A 23841-nucleotide genomic window follows, 5' to 3' on the forward strand; every position below is an offset into this window, starting at 1 on the left:
TCCCCTGTCTCTTCTGCAAGAATAACACACACCCAGCTTCTTAAACAGACATGGGTGTGGATCTGAGCTCAGTCCATCACGCTTGGGCAGCAAGCACTCTTGCCACCCGTTTCCCCAGCCTCCAGGTGAGATCTATTAAATAGGAGGGGCTAGAGAGACGGCTCAATGGTGAAGACCACCTGCTGCTCTTGCAGAGTCCTGGGTTCAGTTCCCAGCAGCCACATGGCAGTTCGTAACTGTCTATAACCCCAGTTCCAAGGGATCCGTTGTTGTCTTCTGGGCTTTAGGACACCATTCACCCACATGCATGCATACATGCAGGCAAACATTCATACACATTAAAAAAAAAAAATTGAGGGCTGGAGAGATGGCTCAGAGGTTAAGTGCACTGACTGATCTTCCAGAGGTCCTGAGTTCAATTCCCAGCAACCACATGGTGGCTCACAACCATCTGTAATGAGATCTGGTGCCCTCTTCTGGCCTGCAGACATACATGCAGGCAGAACACTGTATACATAATATAATAAATAAATAAATCTTTAGAAAAAAATGAAATATTCTGAGTGTGCGTGTGTGTGCGCGCGTGTGTGATTAAATACGATTCCTTGCTCTCCTTCCATGATGTGGACCCCAGAGACTGAACTCGGGTCATCAAGCTTGGTGGCAAGTGACTTTACCTTCTGATCTCCAGAGCACCAGGTATGTCTTAGGAGCGCGAATGTTCCAGGAGAGCCTATACCAATCCAAGGCAGCTCACGTCAGCCCCTTCTCGACTTTGCTAAGAAGCCGGGAACCACGCCGCGCGACGCTGACCAATCGTAGCTCGCTGCGGCTCCCTGCTCGCTCCTGATAGGTTCCTGCTTCCGTCTGTCAGAGGGTAGGCCCAAGGCCCCCTATTTGACAAATCGACGCCCGCCGCCGCTCCCTGCGAGCTCCTGGTAGGCTCGTGCGTCTGTCCGTCAGGCGGGGCGGGCCGCGGCAGCGGGGGTGGTTCCCGGCGGGCGCTGAGTTCCGGGCGCGCGGAGACCGTTGGGTGAGGCGGCGCGGATCTGAGCGGGGGGTCGAGTCTCACGGCGGGTCGGGCCGGGGTCAGGCGCGGGGTGGGAGTGGCGGTCGGGGGTCAGATGCGGGGCTGCCGTCGGGAGTGGGGGGGCTTTGCGGAGCCGGAAACTGAAAGTCGGCGGGAGGGGGGCCGGAAAAGTTCGCGACGTCGGCAGCGGTGCGTGGCTACGCGGCCCTAGGCGGGATGGCTCTGGGTCTCGGCACTATGGTCCATTCTCCGGATCTCGGTCCGGGGTCCCGGCTGTGGGACCCACGAGCCCCGCTTGTGCCTTGCTGGCTCGAGGGTGACTGCTCTTGTGCGAACACCTGGGCTCCCAGGCCACTTTTACCGCCCACCTCCCCACCAAAGGCTTCGGCTTTTGGACTTGTGGGGTCAAATTAGGTCTGACACTCCCAGTACTCAGGCGTCGCCTTTTCGGACTCTTTGACTCTCGACTCCACAACCCACGGACTCCCCCCTCCCCTTAGGCCCCTTCCCTGTTGGTGGCTTAGTGGGGGTTGGACCTGGTGGGTACTCTTCATGATGGACACGAAGCCCCAAGTAGGTAGTGAGGACATGAGATTGATTAGAACCCAAAGGCGTACTCTCTGCTGGCCCTAAAGTCGAAGAAGCACCGAGTTGGGGGACTCGGGAAACTTTCGGCCCCTTGGACACAGTGCAAGGTCGTCTTGCGTGCAGCTCACTAGCTGGAAGTCCTCTGTTCCTGGCTACCAGTCGCCCAGAGAGGTCACACTTGGCCTTGCCAGAGTGCTCCATGCCTGTGTGACTGGCTGAGAAAGGTGATATTTAGTGACCCAAAGTTACTGTTACCGGGTGGAGGCCCCAACCAACCCTAAATTGGTGTTTAAGTCTTTTAAAAATTTAGCTTTATTGCTGCATACTTTGCATATCACAGCATTTATAAGCACTTTTGAGTTTTAACAAAAGCGCAAGCTCAAGGGTTGTTTTATTTGCTTGCTTGCTTTTGTTTTTTTCGAGACATGGTTTCTCTGTGTGGCCCTGGCTGTCCTAGAACTACCGCTGTAGACCAGGCTGGCCTCGAACTCAGAAGAGATCTTCCTGCCTCTGCCTCCCAAGTGCTGAGATTAAAGGTTTGTGCCACCACCACCACCTGGCTCAAGGGTAGTTCTTTATCAAGCCTTGTGTGTATAGCTGGAAGGCTGAGTGCTTCCAGCATAGTGTCTCCCTGGTCTGAACTGCAGGGCAGGTCTGTGAGGTGCTTATGTATTTGCTGTTTCTTTTCCTGGGACCCCCTAGCACCACCCCCACCCCCACCCCAGAACTGGACAGACTATTCTCTTGACAGTGCAGGCTGCCAGGAACCCTGTTACTCTTTCCTGTTTGCTGGTCATCGAGGGGCAGGGCTTGGGCCTCAGTACCTCCACACACCTGATGGCTGATGGGAGCTTGGAAAGGGCTAGAGTGAAGGCTGTGCACATGCTCATCCAGTCTCTCTGGCTCCTGGGCTGCAGCACATTGGGCACTTTCTGTCAGAGCCCTCTAGGAATCGCTGGGCTGTGATTCCTCCTGCACCCATAAAGGAGCAGCAGACTGGACTGCGCCCCCAGAACGGCGGCAGTCCACTTAGAGAAGGCCTTCCAAGAAGGAAGTGCTTCCTCCCTGTCACCTCACGCCTGTTTTGGGAGTTGACTTGGGGTTTCCTTCTTGACAGTGGGATGCCAGGCTTCCACTTCCCGTGTGGTCGTTACATAAATTGTGAGAATGGCTTGGCAGGTGGATTCCATGGGAAGTTGTGAGCTTGTACAGGCATGGACAAGATAACCTGGAGAAGAAGAAAAAAATTGCCCATAGGTTCTACAGATTATCCCACAGATCAGATGTGCAGCTTCAAGGCTTATGTTGGACGTCTTCCTCCCTGTTTACTGGCCCTGCCCCCTTTACAGTTGGTGGAGGCTCCACCTGGATGCCACACTGGGCATCCATCACATCACTGTACTGTGCTCGCCCTGCTCCCGTCCATAGGGGAGGAGACCCAATGGGTGCTGTCTGTACCTAAGATCTGGGACCCAGGTAGGCAGTGTAGTTGGTACTTGGGGCAGGTTGTAATTGAGGTGGATGGGAACTGGAAACTTGAACACAAGAAAATCAAGGATTTGGAATTTGGCACATGACCCAGAGTTGGGGTGCTCTGTTTAGAGCAGAGGGCATGGGTTGGGGGAGGAGGTGAGTCTGACAGGCTGGACCAGTTGTCACAGAAATGGGATTGTGTGCTGTGTGCCAGAGCTGGCTGAGCTGGCTGTCTAGTTATTGATGGGGCTGCAGCCATTAGTGAAGGGCTGCTGTCTAGTTATTGATGGGGCTGCAGCCATTAGTGAAGGGCTGCAGCCATTAGTGAAGGGTTGCTGTCTAGTTATTGATGGGGCTGCAGCCATTAGTGAAGGGCTGCTGTCTAGTTATTGATGGGGCTGCAGCCATTAGTGAAGGGCTGCTGCCCTAGCAGCCCAGGAGGGAGAGCTATAGAAGCTGGCACCCCTCCTCCCTCTTTCTGGCTCTGTACTCCTTGCCTTCCGACAGCCAGTCCTGGGAGTCAGGCATTGGCAGGATGGGCATGGTGCAGACCTGTAAGAACTGTTGGGAGCCAGGGGGAGGGAAGACAGGTGGAGTTGGGGCAGCTTTAGGTTTCATGACCAGAGCTGGGAAAGCATTGACGTTCTGAGGTGATAGAGGCCCAGACTTCATGCTGTGGTAAAGGTCCCTCTGGCTGCCAGGAGGCCACAGTGGCAGGAGGGAAGCTATGCAGTCAGGGCTGGAGCTATCCATTATGTTTGAGTGTTGAGGTCCTAACAGAGCCCAGGTGCTCCATTCACAGGTTAGAGAGGGGTGTGTGTGTGGGTGTGGGTGTGGGTGTGGGTGTGACATTAAATCTAAATCTGTGTTACCAGGTATGCGACACTGAAACAGGAGAAGAGATTCTGAGGGCATGTCTGAGAGAAGGATAGATGTGGAGGTTAGAGCCCTGCTGTGTGTTGTGGCCTTTTTTTAATTAAAGCATTTTTTACTTAGTCATGCAGTGGTAGTGTACCCCTTTAATCCCAGCACTTGGGAGGCAGAAGCAGGCGCATCTACATAGGGAGTTCTGGGACAACCAAGGCTACACGGAGAAACTCTGTCTCAAAACCACAACCACTCCCAAATTTTTAATTAAAGTTATTAAAATTTTAATCTTTATTTTATGTGCATTAGTGTTTATCTGCATGATGTCTGTGCAGCACATGTGTACAGTGTCTGCAGAGGCCAGATGAGGGCATTGGGTCGCCTGGAACTGGAGTTACAGGTGGGTTGTTGATTACCCTTGTGGGTGCTAGGAACCAAACTCTGGTCTTCTGGAAGAGCAGCAAGTACTCCTAACTGCTGAGCCATCTCTTCAGCCCTGCACTTTGTTAATTGAATTAATTGGTTCTTTGACAATTTGTGTATATTTTAAAAGCCTTCTGATTACTGGTGCTCCACACACAGCTCAGAAGTACTCCCTATAAAACCTGTCCTACATTCATGTCTCTGGTTGTTTTGTTCCAGCTGGGGTTTTTGTTTTGGTTCGTTTATTTTTGACGTGGTATCTCACTGAGTTTCAAACCCCCCACAGAGCAGATGCACATGTGATACAAGGAGAAGCATCCACCTCAGAGAAAGGGACAGAGTCAGGTTTGCCCTCCTGCCCAGGGCTATCTGCCATTTTGGGTGCTTAGGGTAGATGGAGGTTATATATATGCTCTGTGAACTTGGATGGAGGAGTCATTAGTTTGTATATGCAGAAGAACTGAGTGAATGTGGGCCTGGGTGAGCTGTGAGCAGGTTAGGGACACCCCAACAGCCTTGTCCTGGTGCTCCATACAGAAGCTCTCATCTCTGTCCTGCCAGGTCCCCTTCAGGAGTTGCTGCCTTAGACATCCGTGTGCCTCTTTGGTAAAGCATACCCATGAGTGTGTGGGGTCATTGTGGTGCTTAGTGTTTCCCAGAGGTGAACAGGGGGAGATGACATGCTGTTTGTAGTGCAGTAGCTGTGTGTACTTGTTCTAGATTTCAAGTGTGCTGAGTTAAAGTGCCTTCTGCTTGGGCTCTCTTAAGTTACCCCATCTAGGTGTACAGGGGAAATTTCTTTGAGACATGCAGACAGCACAGAGGAGTTCAATGAAGCTCTGTAGGCTACTAGGCGTTGCCCTAATAGGACTCTTGCTTCTGAACTCAACACCCTCAGCCGAGGGTTGGTTCACAGAAACCAGTCATACTGGTGCCTGTCATCTGAAAACCATTGGTTGAATGAGAAGAAGGTGGCAGGTGACAGCTGTCCCTGATGCATTGTGAATGGCGTGGTGTTGTTTTAATATGTGTAATCAGAATCAAAGTGTGCTTGAAAGTTTTGTAAGCTGCTTGTAAGTAACAGTCATCTTGATAATGAATGTTGCTTTGAAAGGCCATGCTGGTGTATATCCAGGCATGTTCTGTTGGTGCCTGGGTCTCTGTGGTCTCTTGGGACTCTGAGCACCTGATTATTGGCAGAGGCAAGTGACATTGAGTTTGAAGAAGGGTCTAGGGCAGGAGTGTTTGGGAGCAATAGGAAGAAGCAGTGGAATCAGGGCATAGTCAGTATAGGAGTTGTGCAGGTGTCTCTTCTGAGTGTGGCTCGACACTGTGGGTGATGGTGTTTGGTATAGGTGTGAAGGAGAACAGGGCAGGGTGTCCATCAGAGGAGGCAGAATTAGCAGGATTGACCAAGAGTTGGGCAAGGAGTGGGCTCAGAACCCATGGGCTTGATGAGTCCCTGGAGAACAGCAAGTAGTCCTGAGGGCATTTGGCAGGAAAGAGGAGGGAAGGCCTTGGCAGACTGGCCACTCCCTCATTTTTGCAGGCCAGTAGACCTAGAACCAAGTGACTTACAATGTGGCACTAGACCCACACTCTTGTTTTCTCACTATAGCCTTCCACCAGTGCTTGACTGCTTAATGGGGCCTTGTTCGTGCGGGATGTGAGTGCCCCAAGGCTTTGGGGGACAAGACAGCAGGGCAGGCAAGTCAGTGGGGCCAGCAGCGTTTGAGGGAGGCAGACAATGCTGCCCTTGTTCCTGGAGCCGGAGAACTGCCTCTGGGATTTAAATGTGGGAATGGTTCTAAGAGGTGATTTGTTAATTAAATGAAACATGACGGATTTGCTGGGAAGAGAGGACTCTGGGAATGTTGCTGCTCCTGCTGCTTATGGCCTTCCTGCCTCCAGTACATCTCAGTTACCACACACTTCTTAATCTGTATCCCAGGGCACATAACCCACTTCTTCCTTAAGCTCCCCTTCTGAAACTGAACCCCTTCTTGGCAGCAAAGACCCTGGGAGTCCATGCCCATGTCCTCCCACCCCTCACCCCAGACCTCTTTGCCCTCCTTGGGACTAGCCTGCTCTTTTGAGTGAGAGCCAGTGGTCTTCCCACACCTTCTCACAGGCTCTGAGGAATGGTTAGCAGAAGGTATGGTTAGCGGCTGCCCTCAGCCTTTAGGAAAGATGGTAAGGAGGTTGTCACTGGGAAATGGTGTATTACAGGTATGAGAGGCCATTGGAAGACATAGAGGTACCATGCTGCTACTTCAGGTAGTCCAGGCCTCTCCACACCTGCCTCAGCCTGAATAGACCTGTCTTCCTGGGCTCCCGAGTGTGAGGGCTCCCAGAGTGCTACCTGAGAAAATGGGGGAGAGGCAGGCCTGATTGCCGTGTAATTCCTCTGGGAGTTGAGAGGGAACCAGTAGAGACTGCTGTGCCGGAGGATGAAGGAAGAGCCTGGGGTGGAAGAAGAGCCAGAGTTGATAGAACAGGAAAACAGGATGCAGTGGGCAGAGGGGCTCTTCTGGTGTGGTGGGTGATGTGGGAGGAGGGCAGGGAAATGGGCTCTAGTTGATTTTGAGGGAAACATGTTGGCGAGGATGGCAGGTGTCAGATCTAGAAGAGGGCCTCTGCAGGCTGTGGGCTCACTGCAGTGTGTGGAGACCTGAGGGCAGTTAGGGAGCACAGTGATCAACACCTCAGCCCAGGTATGTCCACCTCCGGGTGCTGTTTAGGACCTAAGGAAGCTGTCCACCAGCTTAAACCTGTAGGGACCGTGCGTATAGATGGAAGACACTATTAGTTTCAGCAGGAAGTGCTCCAGCCAGGATTGATTTGATGCCAGAAGGTAGGAAGTTCATGGATTGGATAGTAACTGTGGGTGCCACCAGGTCCCTGTCCCCCCTACTGACATCTCTTCCCACATTTGTGGCAGATTTGTTTGGCTTATCTTAGAGCCTTCCCAGAACTCCTAAATCTTGTTTCTTAGATCCTCTTTCAGGGTCAGTGAGTGTAGTGACCCAGGCACCTCACCATCACCTTCTTTTTCCCTCTAGAGCAGTCGTTCTTAACCTGTGGGTTGTGACCCATTTGGACGTGGAACTACTCACAAGGGTCGCCTAAGACCATCAGAAAACAGATATTTATATTGCGATTCATAACAGTAACAAAAGTACAATTATGAAGTAGCAACGAAGATAATTTTATGGTTGGGATCACCACACATGAGGACCTGTATTAAAGGACTGAAACATTAAGAAGGTTGAGAACCACTGCTTCAGAGGATTATTCTGAATTGAGGTGTGATATGGTCTGTGTTTTTCTTTAGGGCTTTGTGGCGTGTGGGGGTTATAACTCACATGGCTGCAGCCAGTGTGACTCCCCCTGGCTCCCTAGACCTGCTGCAGCCTGGCTTCTCCAAGACCCTCCTGGGGACCAAGTTAGAAGCCAAGTACCTGTGCTCAGCCTGCAGAAACATCTTGCGGAGGCCCTTCCAGGCCCAGTGTGGTCACCGCTACTGTTCCTTCTGCCTGACCAGCATCCTCAGGTGTGCATGGCATGCTGCCCGGTGGGCAGGGGCAAGTGGGTGGCTCTGATGTTAGATTGCACTGTCTAGAATAGTGGTTACCAGTACAAATCCTCCTTGGATTCTGGAGGCTTAGCCCAAACCAAGAATGTAAAATCCACCATTTAAGAACATTGATTAGAGCTGGGTGTGGTGAAACAGTCCTGTAGCCCTAGCACTCGGAAGGCACAAGCAGAAGGATCTTTGTGAGTTCAAGGGCTACATAGACTTTGTCTCAAAAAAAAAAAAAAGAGAATTCAGAATTGATCATAGCAAGGTATAGTAGTATATTCTTATTCCCAACTCTTGGGAGGTAGAGACTGGAAGATCAGAAGTTCAAAGTCATCATTGGCTACATAGTAAGTTCAAAACCAACCTCAGATCTATGTCTCAAAAAATAACAACGAGGGGTTGGGGATTTAGCTCAGTGGTAGAGCCCTGGGTTCGGTCCTCAGCTCTGAAAAAAAAAAAACAGCGAAAGTCCGAGAGATGCTCAGTGGGTTCAGGCACTTGCTGCCAAGCCTAATGACCTGAGTTTGAGCCCCAAGGTCCCCACACAGAGTGGAAGGAGGGAGCTAAACTCCCACAAGTTGTCCTCTGACCTCTACCTGCACACCTTGGTACATGTTTACACACACAATCAATTTTAAAAATGCAATTGAAAAAAACGTAGCAGTGGAGCTGGATAGACAGATGGTAAATACTTGCTGTACAGTGAGTGTGATCTCGTCCACCTGTGTGAAAGTAGGGCATGGTACTGTGCATTTGTAATCACATCATATGCCTGGAGACAGAGGGGAGGAGTCTTGGGACTCATTGTTTAGCCTAGCCTAATAAACCTGTGTGTTCTGGGGACTGTGGGAGTTCTGTCTGAAAAAAGGTGGTGGTACCTGAGGAGGAATACCTGATGTTTGACCCCTGGCTTCCACATACACATGTATGCACCTGTGTTCACACAGGAACACATACTTGTGTGCACACAGATGGGAACATAGGCTATATATTAGAATATTATTTTTGGACGTGGGAGATTAAGTATAGTACATCATTGTTGGTTTCACAGGCATTGGAAAATTTAGTGTGAGGGTTATAGCTCCCTTAGGCTGTTCTGAGTAGATAGGCTGAATGTCATGTGGGTGGGTGGCTGACGTGTGTCACTGTGCAGTGATATGAAAGGGCAGCAGCAGTGCATGTGGAGAAGATAAACACACCCACATGATTCAGTGTCAGGTTTTTCAGAGAGCCAGTGCCTTGTTCACAAGTGGAAGGAGTGGGGCTGGAGTTGAGGCTCCGTGATAAAGCACTTACGTGGCATTCATGAAGCCATACCTCAATCCCTGACGTCACAAATTCAAAAAAAAAAAGGAAGACATGAGTTGGCCTTGCAAGTTCAAGTCCTGATACCCTTTTCCACATTTGAATTCTCTCATTTGTGAATTTTTAAAATATTGTTCAGTTGATATACTTGTTGATCAAGATGAGAAAAATTAAGAATGAGTGGCGTGGAGTTGGGTTGTGGGCTGAGCAGGCAGTGCTCAGTTAATCCATGCCACAAGTTTTGCAGTGGGGTTTTCTGTTTCCTCTCTTCCCACCAGCTCTGGGCCTCAGAATTGTGCTGCCTGTGTCCATGAAGGCCTGTATGAAGAAGGCATTTCTATTTTAGAGAGTAGCTCGGTAAGTACACTGTATTGAGCTAAACAAGCCAAAATGAACAGAAAATATTTAGAAATTTTGTTTAGTAACATTGGTAACAGAATGAGAAGTTGGGAGCTAGAAGTGGCCTCATGACTATTTGGGCGGGAGGAGGGGAAGGTTGGGAAACGGCTTAGCTGGTCCTTAGTTATCTTCAGCTTCATGTGCTGGCTCAGGAGGGTGGCACAGGTTGTTTTGGGTAGGGTCTCTGATCTAGATGTTGCTTCATAGGCAGTAGGGTGCTGGGAGAAGGTGTAACCCAAGGACGTTCCTGTTCCAGGCCTTTCCAGATAATGCTGCCCGCAGGGAGGTGGAGAGCCTACCAGCTGTCTGTTCCAACGATGGATGCACCTGGAAAGGAACCTTGAAGGAATATGAGGTAGAGAGACATTTCTGTTCTGGCCTGCTGGCTGAATCTTCAGCAGTGGGCTTTGGGGAGTTCTACTTCCCGAAGCTTTTTTTTTTTTTTTAAATGATTGGTTTTTTTGTTTTTTTTGTTTTTTTTTTTTTTGAGCTGGGGATCGAACCTAGGGCCTTGCGCTTGCTAGGCAAGTGCTCTACCACTGAGCTAAATCCCCAACCCGATTTGTTTATTTTTATTTTATATGCATTTGTGTTTTTCATGCATGTATGTCTGTGTGAGTGTGTTAGGCCCTTGGAACTGGAGTTACAGACAGCTGTGAGCTGCCATGTGGGTGCTGGGAATTGAACCTGGGTCCTCTGGAAGAGCAATCAATGATGTTAACCTTTGAGCCATCTCTCCAGGCCCTACAAAACAGTTCTCAGAGAAGCTGTTCTCTGCTCCTGCTGGGACTGGCCTGACTAATGTATGTGAAAAAAGAACTGCTCCTTAGAAAGTGTTCCTTTATGAGGGTATGGTGCCACATGCCTGTAATCTAGGCCATACCTAGAGAATCCTTTGTTTTGTCTCTTTATTTTATTTTTTTAAAGAGTACTCTTTCTGAACCCCAAATAGTTCAGCATAGACCTGTACCACAGAGCTTGTCGCTTCTTTCCATGTCTCAGTTTCCTTCTCACCCCAGAGGTATGTGGAACTGGAGGTACCTTAAGTAAGGAGCTAGTGTCAGGGTAGCATCACATTGGCTTAGATTGCAGATCTCCAATTTTGTTGGAAACTGCAGCTTCTAAAGCCAATGAGATTCTATGTAGTATGTCATACCCACAAGGGTTTTCCTTTTTGTTATTTGTTTTCTGGTTTGCTTGTTTTTTTTTTTCTTTTCTTTTTTTTTTGTTTTTTTTTTTTGAGACAGGGTTGCTCTCTATAGCCCTGGTTGTCCAGAGATTCACAGAGATCTGCCTGCTCCTGAGTCCTGGGATTAAAGGCAAGCACTACCATGACTACCTCAGAGGGTTCTCTTGTGATTTGTGTTGACACTGGAAATTGTTCAAGTAAAGAGTATATTTGTAGCCGGGCAGTGGTGGCGCACGCCTTTACTCCCAAAACTCAGGAGGCAGAGCAGGCGATCTCAGTGAGTTTGAGGCCAGCCTGGGCTACAGAGTAAGTTCCAGGAAAGGCGCAAAGCTACATAGAGAAACCCTGTCTCAACGCCCCCCCCCCCCAAAAAAAAGGGATGTATTTGTTATGTGGTCATGGAAAGACATCTAAAAGGCCAGTAGCAGAGTTAGTGTACGAATGGTGGTGTACTGATGGTGGTGTACAAATGTAGTGGGAGCATTAATGTGAGCCTCATGTCACCTTTAGACATCGTCAGTTAAACCTGCACCACAGAGGTCAGGTGGTTAGGTAGGCCACTTCAGTCTACCAAGTTACTCATTCCTCTTTGATGGCTCAGTCACCAACCTTCAAAAAGGTTTTGTCTCAGCTAGACATGGTGATGTACATCTAATCCTAGTTCTTGGGAGGCTGAGACAGGAGGATCATGAGTTCAAGGGTAGCCTGGGCTGCTTAATGAGACCTCATCTCTCCTATGGTCTGCCATGTGTCTGGCTACATGTCCCATGTCCTCCTGTTGATTGATTACACTTTGTGATCTCGGGCTTTGGGTTTCATTTTGCAAGATGAGCAGTTTGGGCTTCACTGGGTGAACAAGAAACTATGGTCTTCTTTTCTAGCATGGTGTCAGGGCCTGATCAGGAGCCATAGTCCACAGTATATTCTTAAAGTGAAATGCCTAGTGTTGTCTCAGAAAGAGATGGCCCCTAGGGAAATAGGGTGGATGCAGGAAAATGTGGGTGTAGAGCATGGGGGCCCCATATAACCTATTGCCCTTGAAGGTGCTTGAGAGATTCCTGGGGCAGGTGGAAAATTAGTTCCCAGCGCTGTTAGACTCAAGATTCCTCTGGGATTTCTGTTGCCTCCAGGCCTGTGGTACTAGAGGTCAGTGGCTGTGTGGGCCTCTGACTGACGGCCAGGGACTGCAGCCAGGCTATGGGCTTGGTGCCATGTGGCTTTGCAGGCATGCAGGCTGGAAAGTCCCTGGCTGCACCCTTTGAGAGCTCTGGAAAGTCCCTGAGATGAGTTGGGTTTGGTCACGTGGGAGGGCAGGCACAGCTCTGCCTTAGCTGATTTTATTGATAAAAACTTCTCACTGGTAGCAAATGTCACAGACCAGACCAGAAATTACATACTCTGTGTGTAGTCGTTACCACCTTTGCAGATGATCCTGTCTCTCCTGCCTGTCACACATCTGTTTGTTTGTTTCTTTCTTTCTTTTTTTTTCCGAGACAGGGTTTCTCTTGTTTTGGTGCCTGTCCTGGATCTCACTGTGTAGACCAGGCTGGCCTCAAACTCACAGAGATCCGCCTGGCTCTGCCTCCCGAGTGCTGGGATTAAAGGCGTGTGCCACCACCACCTGGCTTGTTTATTTCTTGGTTTTCACTGAAAACTAAGACTGGGACTAAAACTTTTTTTAATGGTTTGAATTATTTAAAATGTTTGGAAAGTTGGAGAAAAATCCTGCTTAGCCTTTGGCTTTGCTTTTCCTTTATGATGATGCCTGTTGTTCTGAAGATGGATTGAAAGCCCTGTTCAAATCTGCTCTCTCAAAGGGCAAGGCATGGTGCTGCATACCAGTATTCCCGCACTAGGGAAAACAAAGACTAGCAGATCTCTGTGAGGTCAAGGCAAGCCTGGTCTCTACATAGTAAGTTCCAGACCAGCCCGGGCTACAAATCCTAAGGAGCACATTGGGAGGCAGGTGTGCCAGTGTGCATGGCCTAATTGTATGTTCTTCTTCTTTTAAATCTTTTTATTTTGTGTGTTTTATCTTCATGTGTGTATGTGCATCACATGTGTGCCTTATGCCCAAAGAGGAACTAGAAGAAGGCACCGGGATCCCTAGAACTGGAGTTAAGGTTGGTTGTGAGCCGTCCTGGGGGTCCTGGGGGTAGAACCTGAGTCCTTTGCAAGAGCAGCAAGTGCTCCTAACTTGGAGTCATCTCTCCAGCCCCACAATTATGTGTTCTTAAGAAATTCAGTTATGGTGCTAGAGTGTTGGCTCTGTGGTTAAGAGCACTGGTTGCTCTTGCAGAGGATCTGAGTTCAAGTATCGGGGACTATGGGGACTATCCAGCCCCTCGATAGTCCCCTCTCAGGGTCCGTGAAGAATCTACAACGCTGATAATTAATCTTTGATGAGAAGAAATGAATCTATGTGCACGAAAACTCCTTAGTTCATATACTTTATCATTCTGTGTCAGTTACAAGCTTATATTCTGCTCTCATATTTAGCTCATTTCTAGCCTGATTTCTCTCTACACTTGTCTGAGGTCCCCTCTAGGTTCCATCTTAATTCCTTCATCTAGTTCTGCCCCTTCTAGGTTCTCATCCATCTTGTTCTTTCCCATATCAGCTCCTCTCCCATCTCCTCCTCTCTCCTGTTCCTCTCAAGTTCTTACCCGTCTAGTTCTTCCATATTCTTTTCTCTTCCCTGTCCTCCACGTGCTCTGGAAGTCCCGGTATATATACACTTACAAGCAGTATTCCCTTAGCAGTGCAAAGCCAGGTTTCCAGGGTCAAATGGAGGGGTGATAAGAATCACATATAGGGGGCTGGAGAGATGGCTCAGAGGTTAAGAGCACTGACTGCTCTTCCAGAGGTTCTAAGTTCAATTCCCAGCAACCACATGGTGGCTCACAACCATGTCTAATGAGATCTGGTGCCCTCTTCTGGCCTCCAGACATGCATGCAGGCAGAACACTGTATACATAATAAATAAATAAATTTAAAATAAAAGAATCACATATAGGGAGGCAATAACCGTTAATTATCATTTGCAACCCCAAAGGGAAGTGACCAATGGGGAAATGAATTAACTAAAGGCTAAATTCAGGTAATATCTAAGAAGAGGGATCTTATGTGCTCAACTATAATCTTAAACGTGATTGGTAGAAAATGTTAAGAATCTATAAGTTGCTAGGTCAATGGGAGAAAATAAAACTGTCTTCTTTTTTCCTATGACTCATATCTGTCCCAGCTATCTGCTATTTTTTTGCAGGGTGGGGGAAAGTGTGCTCGGTCGCTAGGCAGCCTGTACAGCTAGATGCCTCTGGTGATAGTTAAAGGGAGATCTGGAACGATTTGGGAAAGGAGGAAGTTAAGCTTAATTGGCACATCCGCCAGGCCTTCTCAGACAGGTAGCCTGGATGCTTAAGTCTGTTCTTAGAGAGTACAGAGGTATTTCTGATAAAGTACTTTCCTGTATCTGGGGATGGACCTGGCCGGATGCTGCCAATGATGATAATTACAGGGAGGCTTGAACTGGGGTTCTGGCTGAGCATAGCTGTCAGCACAGAAGGTTATCTAACTATTCCTAGAAGTGGTTAGATAAGGAGTTAAAGGTCTATAAAGTTAGTAAGGCTGTAAGAAAGGAGGGTCCGAGCTAAATTGTGTAAAGCTATTACTGAACATCCACCTGGCCTAGGCGGTGTCTCCTTGTGGAATTTGTCTTAAATCAGGAGACTTGCATGTGGACTGTTATTACTGCTAGTCCTTGAAAGTGGCCAAGGGAGATATCTGATTCCAGAGGAAGCCTTTCCTGAGGCTGTTCTCCAAATACCTGGAATGTGTATGTCCAGAGAGTGATCAGTCCACACTGTTAGCCCTTCTTAGGGAAAAGTCAATTGGGAAAACTATGAAGGCACACATGATTTTCATAACAGAAGACAGCTGATATATAACAAGCCAAGTAACACCAAAAACTGCTTGGGATTTGGCTTCCTCTGGAGGAATTCCCTGATCCCTCCAGGTAGTGACTTTGCCATAACCAGCTGAGTTCTTATGATATATTCCTGCGGCCTGCAGCATTCAAGTCCCAGCAGCCCCATGACAGCTCATAGCTGTCTCAGCTCAAGTTCCAAAGGATCCAGTGCCCTTTTCTGGCCTCCTTGGGCACTATGTGCACATGGTACATAGTCAGATGTGGGCAAAACACCTATATATATATAATTAAAAAAAAAATCTAAGCTAGGTATGGTGTAATCCCAGCACTTGGGAGACAGAAGCAGGTTCATCTCTATGAGGAGTTTGAGGTCAGTCTGGTCAACATAGTGAGTTCCAGACCAGCCAAGGTTACATACAATACCCTGTCTCAACTGCCTGCCCCCGGCCAAGTGGCCCATGCTTTTAATGCCAGCACTCAGGATGCAGAAGCAGGGTGATCTCTGAGTTCGAGGCTAGCCTGGTGTACTGATCGAGTTCCAGGGCAGTCAGGTCTACACAGAGAAACCCTGTCTCAAAAAACAACAAAACAAACAAATCTTTTTTAAAAATCATTTATGGCAACTGTATTTGCTAAAGATGTTCAGTTTGAATTCTGGTTGAGTTAATGCTGAAGTATTTGGATTGTGTCTGCTGGGGCTGTTGGGGAGACAAAGCTTTGTCCTTGTTGCCTGAGTGTGTTGGGACAAGTGTATCTTCTGCCTGTGACTCTGGTTTCCCCAGAACCGATCTAAAAAAGCCAGGGATGGCAGCATACTCCTGTAATCTCAGTGTTGGAGAAGCAGAAGCAGGAGGGTCCCTGGGGTTTGGTGACTGGCCAGCCTCGACTAATCAGTGAGCTCCAATTCTCAGGGCCTGAGCTCAGCTGGGAATTTGAAGCACCAATGCAGGGCATTGAACCTAGGGCCACGAACATGAAAAGCACATACTCTACCACTGAGCCATACCCAGCCCAGGAGAAAAATTTTATTATTGAAATTTGTCAGGATCAGGGGTTCAAAGCCATCCTCAGCTACATAGAAAGTTCGTGGTCAGAATGGGTTGCATAAGATCCTATCTCAAAAAAAAGTAAGAGAAACATTCGGCAACTTTGAGCAGTGAGCTGAGAGCCAAGTCGCTGTTAGGGCTCCTGGGTGCCTCCCAGACTGCTGTCAGCTGCCTCTGCCCGTGTTTCCTTTATGGATTACGTCAAAGCAAATCTAAGCTGCCTTGTCACTCATTTTCTTTTTCAGTAGAGAGGAATGAATCCAGGGTTGTGCATTCTAGGCTTTCTACTACCGTATGTACAGCTTTGAGCGCGCGCGCGTGTGTGTGTGTGTGTGTGTGTGTGTGTGTGTGTGTGTGTGTGTGTGTGTGTGTATGTGTATGCATATGCATGCTTGTATGCATGTGGAGGCCAGAGGTCAGCCTTGGGTGTTGTTCTTCAGGAGCCATTCACTTTGTTGAGAAAGGGTTTCTTATTGGTCTGGAGCTCACCAGTTAGTCTAGGCTGGCTGACCATCTTACCTCCGAGATCCTCCAATCTTACTTTTCCCAACATTGGGTTTATAGGAGTACACTGCTCTATGTGGCTTTTGTCTGTTTGTTTTGCTTTTTACATGGAAAAATTAAGGTCATTGTTTTTGTGTGACAAGTACTTTATCAATTGAGCCATTTCCCCAGCCCCAAATAAAAATAGCCTTTTAGCTAAATTATAGTAACTTAACTATTTGTGCTTTAGGTTTACGCTCTAGAAACTGTTACAGCATAGTAACTCCTCGAGGCCCCTCTTTGTGTGTGTTTTAATAACTAATTGTCATCTACTCAGAGAGTTACGGGAGTATGGCATACAGCACATCTGTGCTGGGCCAGAGAGCTCCTTAGACTTGACTGTAGTGTGGTTATCTGTGTTCCTGTGTGTCCTGTCTTGGGGGTTGCCCAGCATTCAGATTGAATGTTCATGCCTTATCTAGAATCCCACTTGCTTCCTGGGATCTGAATGAGGATCCCTCACCCCCTTGTCCCCTCCGAACAACCTTCCTCCAGAATTGTTTGGACAACTGTGAGCTGTAGCCTCTATTTTCATGGCCCTGCTGATGGTCCTTCCTGCCCTGCTCTGGATTTTCACTCAGCCTCAGGAACTTACTTCTTGCCTATTAACCTTCTCCTGGTGGTTCTCCTCTTGTGTCTTCTGCTTCAGAGCTTCTCTATGAGTTCAGTGAGATGACCAGGCACGGGGGACCAGTTCTATGCTGTTGTATGCACACATGTGTCCATAGCAGGGGCAGTAAGGTAAAGGTTTCCAGGGGCAGAGGAGTCTATTAACAGAGACTCAGTTTGCGTTTAAGAAGGTGAGAGTTCTATAGATGGAGAGTGGAGGCTGCACAGTACCAAGTGTGCTTCCTCTACTGACCTGTGTGCTTAACGTGTAGGGTGTTGCACGCATCCTAATTGGTCTTAATAAAAACTTGGAGTCAGATATCAGAGTGAAAACTGAAAGATCAGAGAAGCAAAGCAAGCCACAGCCACCACCTCTCACCTCACCAACTCCTCAGCCTGAAAGAGTACGAGTTCCTGTCTCCTCCTGCCTTATATTCCTCTCTCTGCCCAGCCATATCATTTCCTGTCTCAACTTTCCTAGTGCTGGAATTAAAGGTGTGGGCCACCACTGCCTGGCTCTATTTCTCTTTTAGACTGGATTGATTTCATGTAGCCCAGTGTGGCCTTGAACTCACAGAAATCCAGATGGAGCTCTGCCTCTGCCTTCTGAGTGCTAGGATTAAAGGTGTGTGCCACCACTCTGTGGCCAGCTGTGGCTGGCTCTGTCCTCTGATCTTCAGGCAAGTTTTATTTCTTAGATTACAAACAATATATCACCACATTAGGGTCTCAAGGCATGGTTGGTGCAAACCTTTAATCCTAACACTTGGGAGACAGAGGCAGGTGGATCATCTGTAGAGCAAGTTCTAGAACAGCCAGGGCTACATAGAGAAACCCTGTCTCAATCCTCACCTCCCATCACCCCCCACAAAAGTGTAAGGAGGGAAAACAAGAAGATAGCTTAGCCAACAAACCTCTAATGCTATGTTTCTCTGGTAACCTAAGAGACATCATGACCATGGCAACTCTTACAAAGGAAAGCATTTAACTGGGGGCTTGCTCATTGCCCTGTCTCTCCTGGTTTACTGGGTAGGATGTCCCTGTATTGGTGCTTATTGGTCAGCTGAGAGGCACAGTGCATCTATGGTGTGGTTTGCTCCTGTTGTTCAGTCTGCTGGGGTGGGGTCTGGGGTAGTCTTGTGTATCACTCTGGCCCTTCACAGCATAGCCCTCAGGTATACATCCTGTACATTGAGAACAGCTGGCTCTAGGCTGACCTCCCAGCACCTTAGCCCGGCTGTCTGTGTGGTACGTTAGGCCTTTGCTAGGTCGCCATGGCCAGAGCTGCAGGTCTTGGGAGCCACGCAGCTACTTTCACATGATCTCCACGTCTCCCTTGTACATCTTTTGCCTCCCGCCTCCACTGTAACAGCGATGAGGTCAGGACTGGTAAGGTCTGCAGCATGGCCCCACGGTGTGTTTGTCTTCATACTGGAGAGCAGTCCACTACTTAGTTGGGAGGAGGGGTGGCATGGGTGTACAGTTGAAGAGGTGAGTGTCCTCGGGTACCACTCACCCAGAGACCAGCTGCAACGGACCAGCTCAGTCTAGTGCAGCTGGGAGTCAGCATCCCTGCTTTCCAAAAGTGGAAAGAGGATGCACTGACCTGTGTCTTCACGGTGAGTGGTCTCGAGGAGGGCGATCTCCATGATGAGTAGGCAGGATAACATGGAACACCAAGCCACTTGCATGTGCTGGGTTACCTGCAGGGTCTGCATACTATCTTCATATACCTCCTTTTGTTGCCAGAGCTGCCACGAAGGACTGTGCCCATTCCTGCTCACCGAGTGTCCTGCATGTAAAGTCCTGGTCCGCCTCAGCGAGAAGGAGCACCACACTGAGCAGGAATGCCCCAAAAGGAGCCTGAGCTGCCAGCACTGCAGGGCACCCTGTAGCCATGCAGACCTGGAGGTGCGCTGGGCGGGTACAGCCTGGGTGGCATTGTCTACACACTGGTAGTCAGCTAGAGTTTGCTGCCATGGTTGGAGTTTGCTTAGCTTCTGCTTCATACTTGTCTCCATGGTGCTGTGGAAGTTAGAAGGTTCTTGGTGGGACTGAGCTTTGGTATGTAATTACAGTTAAGAGTACTTGTTGCTCTTTTAGAGGATCTGGGTTCAGTTCACAGCACCCACTTGATGGTACACCATAACATCAGTTCCAGGGGATCCAATGCCTTTTCTGACTTATGTGGGCACCAGGAAAGCACATGGTTTACCAGGCAAAACACTCATACATATAAATAAATAAATCTAGAAGTATTTACATGTATATTTTGAGACAGGTTCTCGTCTGTAGCCTTGGCTGGACTGGAACTTGCTATGTAGACCAGGCTGGTCTCAAACTTACAGAGATCATCCTGGTTCTGCCTTTCAGGTGTTGGGATTAATGGTTTGTGCCACCATGCAGGACTGAAAAAAATTTCGCCGGGCGGTGGTGGCGCACGCCTTTAATCCCAGCACTGGGGAGGCAGAGCCAGGTGGATCTTTGTGAGTTCGAGGCCAGCCTGGGCTACCAAGTGAGTTCCAGGAAAAGGCGCAAAGCTACACAGAGAAACCCTGTCTCGAAAAACCAAAAAAAAAAAAAAAAAAAAAAAAAATTTCAAGTGTTTGTTTATTTGTTTGTTTTTCAAGACAGGGTTTCTCTGTGTATCTCTGGCTGTCCTGGAACTCACTCTGTAGACCAGGCTGTCCTCGAACTCAGAGATCTGCCTGCCTCTGCCTTCCAAGTGCTGGGATTAAAGGCGTGCAGCCACCACTGCCTGGCTTTTTTTTTTTTCAAGTGTTTATACCCAAGTGTGGTGACTCATAATCCCAGCACTCAGGACCCCACCTCCCCCCAACAACAAGAAAAACGTCTTATTTTGGAAAAGTTGAAACAGCAGGTAGAGAAAGCAGCATTGGGAGTCACCAGCTGTGTGCCTGTCCTCCAGACTGTTCACGAGCTAGTCTGACTGCATGTTATTTTGTCTGCAGTGGTTCACGATGTATTATCAGCAACAGCTTGCCATAGCTTTAAAAGGGCCTGAGATAATCACTTTCCAAAGAGAAGGTTTGTCTTGGCTTTGGAGTATGTGATAGGGGAATGAAAGAGGAAGGGACTGAAGACTTAGTGTCCCCTTTGAGGGCATGTTCCCAGTGGCCTAGAGAATTTGCATTTGGATTACATCACATGGACACCTGTGCTAGGGACTAAGCCTTCAGTGTGTAGATCTTGGGGGACACTTTCAAGCTGGAGCATATTTAATGCTATTTACTCTGTCCCTCTCTGACTTGCCCACATTCCCGCTGTGGAGTGAGAAGGTATCCTTCACTCACATTTGCTGGAGTCAGGGTCATCAGCATCTTTTTCCAGGCCCTTTCTCAGCTGCCTACTCTATTTGCTCCCCACATCCTGGGTGTTGGCACTGTGTTCCTCTGTTGGATGATCACATCTGGATGTTGGGCATGCTGTAGTAGCATATCAGGGTCTCCCTTAAGGGACTCTGGCTGTGCTCTGGGCCCACGTGAGGACAGTATAGTCTAGTTCTGAGAAAGTCCTGCACTGCCATTTCAATCTCTACAAAGACCCTTTGTTCTAATCAGGAGTTGCAAAGTGGTGATGCTCCCTTTCCTCATCTTTCTCTGTTCTCTGGAGACTGTAGAGGAAGAAGAAAGTCCTAAAGTCTGACTTTGTAAGGGCGCCTACTGGATCTCAGTCAGTGTTAAACACAGCTTTCAGAGAGGGTCTGAGGAGCCAGGAGTACATCAGTGTCCTCCTAAGTGCTGCTGCTGCTGTCTTGAGCACTTCATGTGTCCCCTCCTCCTTCCCTGCCCTGTCCTGGTGTTGGCATCCCCATCTAATGTTCCTGTTTTCTCTAAGGTACACTACGAGGTCTGCCCCAAGTTCCCCTTAACCTGTGAAGGCTGTGGCAAGAAGAAGATCTCTCGGGAAAAGGTAGAGCGATTCCTCCCACCTTCTGAAGACCATGGTGCTAGACCTGATGGGCAATGGGGAAGGGCTGTCATTTGAGATAGTTTATGACCTACTGCTCAGAGGGAGAATAGCAGCAAAGTGAGGTTTACTTGCTGTTACCAGGACGGGCATGTTCTTGGGCATGGTGGCTTATCCTCCAATATTCATTTGGATTTTTTTGTTGTTGTTCATTTGTTTTGAGGCAGGATCTCATTATATAGTTCTGGGTGCCTAGAATTTGCTATATAGACAAGGCTGGCCTTAAAGTCATGGGTTTGCCTTGAAGGCACCTTTCACTTTGTCTGGCATTCCCCTATCCCTACCCCCCACTCCTACCAGGGATTCATGTAGCCCAGGCTGGCCTGGAACTTAATGTATAGTTGAGGATAACCTTGAACTCCTGATCCTCCTGCCTCCAACTCCCAAGTGCTAGGATTGTAGGTGTGCACACACAATCATGGGTTATGTTGTTAGAGTTGAGCAAGTTCCTTTTGGGGAGTGGGGGCGTGTAGCGTTGGGGCTGGAATTCAGGGCTTCATGCTTACCAAGCAGGCTTTCTGCCACTGAGCTGGGCTTCCTTCTTGTTGACAAAAAATACACCTCTCACCACCAGGAAATAAGAAGTGGTTTGTTTTTGAGCTAAATACAAATGACCATGGAAATAGATTTAGTTACCCCAAATAATATAATAAGGTTTTTGGCATGTAGCCCTGACTGTTTTGGAACTCACTCTGTAGACCAGCCTGGCCTAGAACTCACAGAGATCTTCCTGCCTTTGCCTCCCAAGTGCTGGGATTAAAGACTGTGCCACCATGCCTGGCTTGTTGTTATTTTTAAATGATTTCATGTGTGTTAGTGTTTTACCTGCATGTATGTCTGTGTGAGGGCTTCAGGTCCCCCGAAACTGGAATTGTGAGTCACCATGTGGGTGCTGGGAATCGAACCCAGCTCCTGTGGAAAATAAACCAGTGCTCTCAACCGCTGAGCCATCTCCCCAACCTCCCCTGGTCTCTTTTTTTAAGTTGCGTTTTTCACAGGGCAAGTCTGACCACACTTGCTGCCTGGAATGGTAGTAGAAGAAAAATGGCTCCTTACCCTCACACTGGGTCTCAAAGAGGTGGTCTTTCTCCTGCCCTTACCAGACACATTTGTGTTCAATTGAGTGTGTGCTTAGGTTTCGTGTGTTCATCAATAGTTCTTTTATTCTATCCGGTCCCTGCATTAACACAAGGGGCTGCCCTGTTCTTACGCGCTGTGCTCGTGAATCTGAATATTCTGCCTGAGGCCCAGGGGTTTCAATGTTGTATACTCTCAAGACTGACAGAAATAACAGCTGGGTTGCTTTCTGTGTGGCATGGACCTCCCCAAAACCATGAATTAGACTTTTCCACAGCAATTCTGAAATGTCTCCTTTCCATAGTGATTGACAGTGGCTTGTCTAATCTTAATTTTGCACGACAGTGAGAAGGCCAATAGGATGCATCTAGGGGTTTTCTTTTGTTAAATCTGACATGATCGGTACGTTAAGAAAATGGAGCGGGTTGGGATAGGAGACCCTCAGTAATGACAATGACCCTGCTAACTTTATCCTCTTGACCGTCCAGTTTCAGGACCATGTTAGATCATGCACCAAGTGTCGGGTTCCCTGCAGATTCCACACCATCGGCTGTCCTGAGATGGTAAGCCAAGGGTCTGCTGTTAGGGACTAGGGGCCTGAGTGAGTCTGTCCCTTTTCCACAAGGGTCTCCAGCTATGGTCCTCCTAGGTTCTTCAGCCTCTCTGGTGTCTTCCCTGGCTGTCTCTCTCAGCATCCCTTCTTCCTGCCCTCAGGTGCCCAGGCTTCCCCTCTTGAAATCTCTAGGTGACTTGGATTACTACCTACATATAATATGCTTCTGACACCTCAGGCCTCCCAGGGATACCTAGTGGACACCTTAGACCCACACCTTGGCCTTCTCTCCTTGTTCTCCACCCTCTTCCCATATCTCCCAGGAAAGAAAAGCACATTGATTGTTACGTTGTCTCGCTTAAAGCCTCAGTGCCCAGTGGTCTGCTGGATCCTCTTCTTGGCTCATACTGCACATGTATGCTAACGAATCCTTGACTGTTGGCAGATGGATCTTGTCCCTCCACTGCTGGCTTGTCACTTCGTCATCTCCTGCCTGTACCCAGCCTTCCTGTGTTGGCTGGGTACCTCCTGCCCACTCTGCTCCTCTGATCTGTTAAAGGAGAAAACAAGATATGGCTTGACCTGGCCCTCCTGTGGCCTCCCCAAGTTCTGATTCACAGTTGTTATGGTCCCTCTCCCAAGACCTGCCCTCTGCCCTGGTCACTGGCCTGGGCAGTTGACTTTTCCCCACCCCAACCCTTTGCCTTGCTATATTTCCGGGGATTCCCTCAGACCTCCACAGGTCCCTGTTCACATGTCCCCCTTCTCAATTTGTGCAGACCCCTCATTTTCATCCTGTACAAGCTGTTTCTCTGTTTATTGTCGTGGTCGTCCACCCCCCCCAACCCCCCCACCCCCCTACAGTGGGATCTCCTTGACATCATTTCCCTTCGTGACTACTGACCACAGGCTGCTCCACATTGGGCCTATAGGCTATGTGCATTAGGGTAAGAAGAGGCAAGCTGAGGATGTGGTGTCTGGTAACAGAGCAGCTCTCTCCTCTTCTGGTGGGGGTCGGAGGGTTGCTGCCTCCCTTTCAAAGCCGCTGAGTCCCTGCAGAAGGAAGTTGAGAGCTACCAGGAAGCTGAGCCACTGTCACCTTGGCCTAGGCCTTTTCAGGTCATAGCGTGCTCCAGCTAAGCTCTAGCATTGTGGTGACCTTGCTGGCCCCTGCTGGGGAAGCCACTGAGCAGATAGCATGTCCTTTTTGTGTTCATCTTAGTTCCACCTGCCGCCTG

At 48.7% G+C, this 23841-nt stretch overlaps 1 protein-coding gene across 3 annotated transcripts in view; it reads left to right on the plus strand.

Annotated features, from left to right (window-relative positions):
* The first annotated feature begins 981 nt into the window (after window positions 1-981).
* Window positions 982-23841, plus strand: part of Traf2 (TNF receptor associated factor 2) — a 34066-nt gene continuing 11206 nt past the window's right edge. Inside the window, exons 1-7 of one of the 3 annotated variants that reach the window (XM_052724090.1) lie at window positions 982-1033; window positions 7716-7934; window positions 9548-9626; window positions 9925-10023; window positions 18733-18894; window positions 20842-20916; window positions 22539-22613. In XM_052724090.1, coding sequence (XP_052580050.1) covers window positions 7747-7934; window positions 9548-9626; window positions 9925-10023; window positions 18733-18894; window positions 20842-20916; window positions 22539-22613 — 678 coding nt within the window. In that variant the 5' untranslated portion in view covers window positions 982-1033; window positions 7716-7746. Of the gene's footprint in view, window positions 1034-1183; window positions 1843-7715; window positions 7935-9547; window positions 9627-9924; window positions 10024-18732; window positions 18895-20841; window positions 20917-22538; window positions 22614-23841 lie in introns of those variants that run through there. The other 2 variants (XM_052724091.1, XM_052724092.1) reach the window with 2 other exon arrangements.

This window comes from Peromyscus californicus, unplaced genomic scaffold (assembly GCF_007827085.1).
Source record: "Peromyscus californicus insignis strain IS unplaced genomic scaffold, ASM782708v3 Scaffold_7__1_contigs__length_154581171, whole genome shotgun sequence".
NCBI lineage: Eukaryota > Metazoa > Chordata > Mammalia > Rodentia > Cricetidae > Peromyscus > Peromyscus californicus.